This window comes from Natrix helvetica (genome assembly GCF_964273705.1).
Source record: "Natrix helvetica genome assembly, chromosome: 10".
In the NCBI taxonomy this organism is placed as follows: domain Eukaryota; kingdom Metazoa; phylum Chordata; class Lepidosauria; order Squamata; family Natricidae; genus Natrix; species Natrix helvetica.
This window is the reverse complement of record NC_138561.1, coordinates 19,263,137-19,270,233: the sequence shown is the minus strand read 5'-3', so window position 1 is coordinate 19,270,233 and position 7,097 is coordinate 19,263,137. Positions and strand designations below refer to the sequence as shown.

General features: G+C 46.9%; 1 protein-coding gene across 1 annotated transcript; it reads left to right on the top strand.

Annotated features, from left to right (window-relative positions):
- The first annotated feature begins 1,489 nt into the window (after positions 1 to 1,489).
- IRX3 (iroquois homeobox 3) lies at positions 1,490 to 6,153 on the top strand. Its single transcript, XM_081963423.1, has 3 exons — positions 1,490 to 2,843; positions 4,722 to 4,788; positions 6,035 to 6,153. Exons 1-3 carry the CDS (start codon positions 1,895 to 1,897, stop codon positions 6,087 to 6,089), a joined length of 1,071 nt encoding a protein of 356 aa, XP_081819549.1. The 5' UTR covers positions 1,490 to 1,894; the 3' UTR covers positions 6,090 to 6,153.
- Positions 6,154 to 7,097: the final 944 nt, after the last annotated feature.

Sequence of the window (7,097 nt, the reverse complement as noted above, 5' to 3'; positions counted from 1 at the left end):
GGGTGTTTTTTTAAATTTAAACAAAAAGTAATACTAGGAAGAGTCCGTTGAGGAATGCGAGAGAAATAATATGAAAGAGGGAAAGTTCGGACGGATTTGATTCCCCGAATTAGAAGGTCGGGAAGAAATAATGTGGACAGCGGCTGTTTGATTTGTTTGAAAGTGCTTTTGGAAGGAAGGAAGGAAGGAAGGAAGGAAGGAAGGAAGGAAGGAAGGAAGGAAGGAAGGAAGGAAGGAAGGAAGGAAGGAAGGAAGGAAGGAAGGAAAAGAGAGAAAGAGAGAGCGAGAGAACAAGGAAGGAAAGAAGGAAGAGAAAGAGAAAGAAAGAAAGAGAAAGAACGAGGAAGGAAGAAGGAAGAAAAAGAAAGATAGAAAGATAGAAAGAGAAAGAAAAAAGAAAAATTTAGAGGCCTAGAACGGCTTTGCTTTAAGAAAATCTGAACACCTTTGCTATTAGTTACACATATACAGGAAACAGGCAGAAGGGCAGATCTGGAGGGTTTTGATTGACAGCTCCTTGCATTGTTGGGCAGCTTTAATAGAATTTAACCCCTCCAATATGCAAAAAAAAAGAAGGGGGGTCAAAAGAAAGCATCATACTCAGACTTCTGCCACATTCAGACGGTGTGATCCCCCTTTTATTCCTGCAGAAATTGCAAGCAGCCTTAAAATATATCTCTAAGCTTCCCAGGGCTGCCTTCTCCTTTTTTAAGGAGAAGGAGAGTAAAAATGAGTTCACTCTCATTTTTCCAGCCCAGAACCAACTTAAAACTTTTTTTCTGCAGAGGAAAACCAAGCCTACTTTTTAGAAAATGGGTTTTTTTTCCCCTTCAGGACCAGACTGTGGAATGAGAAAAGGCCAGTGAAAAAGTTTCAGGAAAACCCTTGGAAAGGTCTGAGGGGTTTGAGATGGGGAGACTTCGGTTGAAATTCCCTCTCCAGACTCCAGCCAAACCTTACCGGGAATGCCAAGTGGTGTTTTCCCCCCATGACTTTCTGGTTTTTTTTTCTTTGAAGACGTTTCGCTTCTCATCCGAAGAAGCTTCTTCGGCTCTTAACCCGGAGACCTTTAGCTAAGGGGAAGAATCTCTTTGATCCCTTGCGGGTTCCCTGGTTTAAAAGCTGCCTTCACACAACCCCCATCAGTTACCGGATCTTGCTTGGCTTCTCTTTGGAGCCCTTTGCTAATCAGGTTTTTTTTTAGGCTTCGTCCGTCTGTCCGTCCGTCCGTCCGTCCCCCCACTTTTGCAGGGAGGAGATTAGACGCTGTGCGAATCCAGCCCCCCTCCTCTGCTTCGTTTACTGCCGGAGGCATTAAAACAAACCATTTGGGGAGGGGGGAATGAGTGAATCCCAAGAAGGCGGACAAAGGGGCTGTGTGAAGGCAGCCCCAGATTTCACCGCAGTTACTTTTAGGAGTTTGTTGACCAATGTTTGAGGTTGTATTTTTGCAAGAATCCCTCTCTCTCTCTCTCTCTCTCTCTCTCTCTCTCTCTCTCTCTCTCTCTCTCTCTCTCTCTCTCTCTCTCTCTCTCTCTCTCTCTCTCTCTCTCTCTCTCTCTCTCTCTCTCTCTCTCTCTCTCTCTCTCTCTCAATTTCTTTCTGCCTCTGTCTCTCTCTCTGTCTGTGTGCCCATTCCTGTTTCTAACCCCTCTCCCTGCTTTTTCTCTCCTTCCCTTCCATCGCTCAGGGCGCCCAGTATGAGCTGAAGGACAGTCCAGGCGTCCAAGCCCCGGCCTTCCCGGCCCCTCACCCGGCTTTCTACCCTTACGGCCAGTATCAGTTCGGCGACCCCTCCAGACCCAAGAACGCCACCCGCGAGAGCACCAGCACGCTGAAGGCCTGGCTGAGCGAGCACCGCAAAAACCCTTACCCAACCAAGGGCGAGAAGATCATGCTGGCCATCATCACCAAGATGACCCTCACCCAGGTCTCCACCTGGTTCGCCAACGCCCGGCGACGCCTCAAGAAGGAGAACAAGATGACCTGGGCACCCCGCAGCCGCAGCGAGGACGAGGAAGGCACGACCTACGGCAGCGAGGACGGCGAGGGCGAGAAGCGAGACCCCGACGACGAGGAGATCGACCTGGAGAACAGCGATAGCGAACCCTCGGAGAGCGGCGGCGGCGCGGCGGGAACTGGGGGCCAAGCCGGGCAGCTTCTCCTGCACGTCGGGGAGGCAGGGGAAGACGGCCAGGAGGCGGGCGCGGATCAGGAGGGCGCGCAACCGACGGCGCTGCGCTTGCCTTCCCCGCGGGAGCCCCGGGCTGGTAGCGACACGTCGGAAGACGAGGAGGAAGAGGAGGAGGAGGAGGAGGAAGAGAGCTCCGACGGCTTCGAGGAGCTGGCCGGCGCTCAGGAGCGCTTCCTGAAGGCGGTGGAAGCCCGGCGGCGCGCCTCGACGGGACCCCCGCCTCTCCGCAGCCCCAGCCCGCTTGCCCAGCCCGCCCAGCCGCCCAAACCCAAAATCTGGTCTTTGGCAGAGACGGCGACCAGCCCGGATAACCCCTCGCGCAAATCGCCCCCTGGCGGTGGAGGAGGAGGAAGGGGGTCCCCCCCGACCGGCCCCCAATGCCTTCCCCAATCCGCCCCGGGCAGCGCGCACAGACTGGTCTCCGCCTGCCCGCTGGGCAAATTCGCCGCCTGGTCGGGCCGGCCCTTCTCGGCCGCCGCCGCCCCCCCGCACGCCTCCCTCCCGCTGACTTTGCTGAACACTCCCCATCTCTTGGGACTGGCGGGGGGCAACTCCAGCACGGCGCCCGCGGCGGCGGCAGCAGCGGCGGCTCTAGCGGCTTTTTCCAGACCGGCGGACCAAGCGCCAAGCGCGGAAGTCTGCGGAACAGGTAACCACTGGACGAGAGTCGTGGGAGAGAGGGGGGAAGGCTAAATCAGCTGCGGGGTGGGAGAGGGGGGCAAACTGTGGAAATATACTTTGTTGGAGGTGGGCAGGGGACGTGGAGGCCCCCTTGGATCTCTGCGGGCAAGTCAACCGCCCCTCCTTTCCCTCTCGATCGGATTGAAATAGATTTGGGGCGTTGGATTTGATACTCGGTTTGGCCCACGGAAGGTTTCTATTTTGAGAGGACAAGCGCGTGGAACGCGGGATCCTGGGTGGCTGCGTTCCCACAACTTGTTAAGCCCCCAAACAATCCTTCCTCCCTTGGTTTAGCGTGATGTACGAATCCAGATCCTGGCTGGAGGCTCTGTCGGATTGGAGAATTTGCGAGGAAGATCGAGGGACCTCGGTTCTGACCAGGATGGGCGAGCAAGTGGGTCGTGAGAACTCAGCCAGCCAGCCAGGAATACGGTGCCCAGTTTAGAAGCTGAGGGCCTGGAATTTTTTAAAAAGAAGAATCAGGGAGTGGGAAAATTGCAGAAGACGGTTTGAAGAAGTAGGAAGGAAGTCCTCGGGAATTTGAAACCCTGGGACAATTGAACGTCAGGAGAGAGCTTATTAATTATTAATATTATTAAGAGAATATATATATATATATATATATATATATATATATATATATATATATATATATATATATATATATATATATATATATATATATATATATATATATATATATATATATATATATATATATATATATATATATATATATATATATAATGTGTGTGTGTGTGTGTGTGTGTTATATATAGTTATATCAATATACATACACATATACGTACGTACATACATACGTACATACATACATACATACATACATACATACATGGTGGTCTTGTTGTATTCGGGTCTTTTCCCCTGTAAGATTGAGATTGTCTTGGCAACGTTTCGGCGAGGTCCCACTCGCCATCTTCAGGTGGTGTTTTTGGCTTAAAGCGTGGTCGGAGATGCCGTCTTTCTCTCTCTCTCTCTCTCTCTCACACACACACACACACACACACACACATAGTTATATAAAGTTATTTCTGATTTTTTCAGCGCCGAGAAGAATCTTTGCGGGTGGGAAAAAAAAACTTCTGTTAAAACCAGATTAAGTCATTTGCCTAAAAAGTGTCTGGAAAGGGGGAGCCCACCCACCTCAGCTTCTGGACTGTTTCGGGAGTTTTTTTTCGTTGGTTTGTTTGTAATCAGCAATGAAATCTTACCGAGACGAAAACCGGATTTAAAAAAGCCCCCTCCCTCAGTTTTCAAAAGGGGGGTGGGAAGCAGAAGCAGGGTTCTGTAGTCCAAAAACGATTTTCCTTGCTGTGTATATTGTGGTTCTTCCCCCCCCCCCCCCCCCCCCCGGATTCGGGGAAATTCTTGCGGATGTCTTCTCTGATTCTGTGCCTGGAAGGTGCCTGTAATTGCTTTTCATCCAAGCCATGCAGTGGTTTGGAGGTCTGGGGGCGCCTGGAAGCCTTCGCCCCCTTGTTCATAAGAGCCTAGCGCCTTCCTGGGAAGTAAGGGTCAGTGTTGAGTGGGCCTTGAGTAGTAAGAAAGGATAAGAGCTCAGGGAACCATAGAAGGAAGAAAGTGGCGTTAAAGAACAGGATGGGCTGAAGACTTGGGAACTATGGACAGATGTGGTGGAGGTGGTGGTTGTTGGTTGATTGGGTGCTTTGGCCAAAGCACAGAATGAAGTTCTGAAAGAATGAGATGAACTCAAGGACAGATAGAAGAAGGAGGGGAGGGGTGGAAATCTTCTTTGCAACACACAACAGCAACCTCAAAAAAACCAAGGATTTCTCTCTTCTTTATTTGCTTTCGTTTGTTTTAGATCGATCTAGTGCCTTGGATGTAGAGAAAAAGTTAATAAAGACAGCTTTCCAGCCAGTTCAGAGGCGGTAAGAGTTTATCTATTCCTTAGATGAGTGGGTCTATGAAAAGGGAAAGTTAATGGGGGTGGGGGGGAGGAGCGGGAGCATTGGCTTAGAAAATCGGTTTCATTTGGAATTGAATCAGTCGGGTTGTCACTCATGGCCTTCTAACTTCACCAAAGCAAAAATGTCATGGAAGCAGTTACGATTTACTTCCAAGCACACTTTATGAGGGTTGAATCAAGATCGTATTAGCGTTTATTATTATTTGCCCCCTCACCTAAGTTTAGGGCTTTAGTCTACATTTAGTGGTTTTAAGTCTAACTACTCTCAACTAATTGTTGCTGTCTCGAATTATTTTTTTAAAAAAAAACCCTCTCTGCTCTGGAGACACAATTGTTGTCTCTCTGTGTGAATAAGCATGTAGGACGTGAGTTTTATTTTTGTTGTTAGAATAAATTGCCTCCAGTACATAGTACAGTTCAAAATTGACTGTATTTTTAAAAAGTGGTTTAATAGATAAATATTTGACATTTGGTTAGAAAATGTATGTTTGTGGAGAAAGAAGGCTAGATTATAATTAACGGCTTAAACCATCAATATAAATGAGCAGGAATAAGCAAACCTAAATCTTAAATCTAAAAACAAAACATTTTGGCTCCTGCCCTTTTGCAAAGCTCCAAAATATATGTTTATTTTTTATTTTTAAACTTATGTGGGCATGTATATACTGTATAGGCATAATATAAGAGAATTAAGCATGTTTTCTTAGCCCACTAGCCTCAGAAAAGTGAGTTGGGAAGGATTTTTATGAATCTCTTGAAAACAGAAAGGAGAAAGGAGACAATTTTTTTTCTAAAAAAAAAAGTGGGAAGCCAACAGCAGCTGCAGACTGTGTGGCATTCTGCATTTTCGTAATTAAAATAATTTGAAATGAAGGCTATGGTCCAGAATACATTGGTGCCCCCGTAAAAATAAAAAAATAAAAAGAAGTCCTATTAATCTAGTATTGTCAAATTAATTAAAAGCATTCCGAGACCTTCAAGACTGGCCCATGGTTTTATTTTATGGCTGAAGGGCCAAGGGAGATGTAATTCTCCCTCTTCAAATGCTAATTCCACAATAAATTTAAATTAAGGAAGAAAACTCTTGTATCCCAGGAAAGCTTGATTTGCATTTGGCTAATATTAGCTCAAACTCAAAACAACGAAACATATTGCCATTTAATCTACAGTACCCAAAATCTGTATTTTCTTTTCTTTTTTTCTTGTAGGCCTCAGAACCAACTTGATGCAGCTATGGTTCTATCGGCGTTGTCATCATCCTAGTTAATTCTCTTTTTTTTCTAATTATTGTTCTAATGGTTGTAAAATAAAATTATCTGTATAGTTACAGCTCCTACCCATGTCTGTGTATTACATGAAACAAACAAGTGTCTGTGTGAGAGGGGGGGGGGGCAGAACTCCATTTCTGTTAACTCATCTGGATTAGCTGAAGTCATGAAATATTTTTGGGTGAAGTCTGGTGTGAGAAGTCAGGCGTTCATTTTCTTTTTGTATATAGAGCCCAATATATGCACGGCCCCCAAATGTACATAACTGTGAACCAAACTGTACAAAAAAGTGTGTGTGTGTATATATACGCTTTTTCTGAGAGAGCTGGAACTGGATTTGCATTTATTTTGATGGGGGAGAAATGTTCATTGACACTTGGAGAAGGCAAGCCGTGATTTTCTAAGGAGAAAAAAAAATTGTCACGGCTCTGTGGGAAAGAAGCGAGGACAGAGAGAGAGGGAGAGAGAGAGGCAGATAGACAGACAGACACACAGAGAGAAGTGGAGTGAGAGAAAGAGAGAGACAGCGAGAGAAAAACAGAGAGAGAGAGAGAAGAGAGAGAGAGAAAGAGAAGAGAGGGGAGAAAGAGAAGAGAGAGGGGAGAAAGAGAGAGAAATGGAGTGAGAGAAAGAAACCGACAGAGAGACAGAAACAGAGAGAGAGAAAAGAGAGAAAGAAACAGAGAGAGAAAGAGAAGAGAGAGGGGAGAAAGAGAGGAAAGAGGCAGAAAGAGAAGCTGAGTGAGTGAGTGAGAGAGAGGGAGACTTTGGGGGTGGGCTGATCAGAACAGAATTTCGTTTGAAAAACGTGGGGACAAATGCGCAACTCACTTCTAGCAAGCAAAGTAATTTTGAGGAGAGGGGGGTCTGTGCAGGCCAGGGGCGCGTGTCCCCGGGGTTTTCTTTTGTGTGTGTGTATGTTTCTTTCGGGGTGCAGAGAATCAGAGAGTCGATTCGAAGGGGTGGGTGGGGTTGTTAGGTCGGGGGTCTCAAACCCGACTGG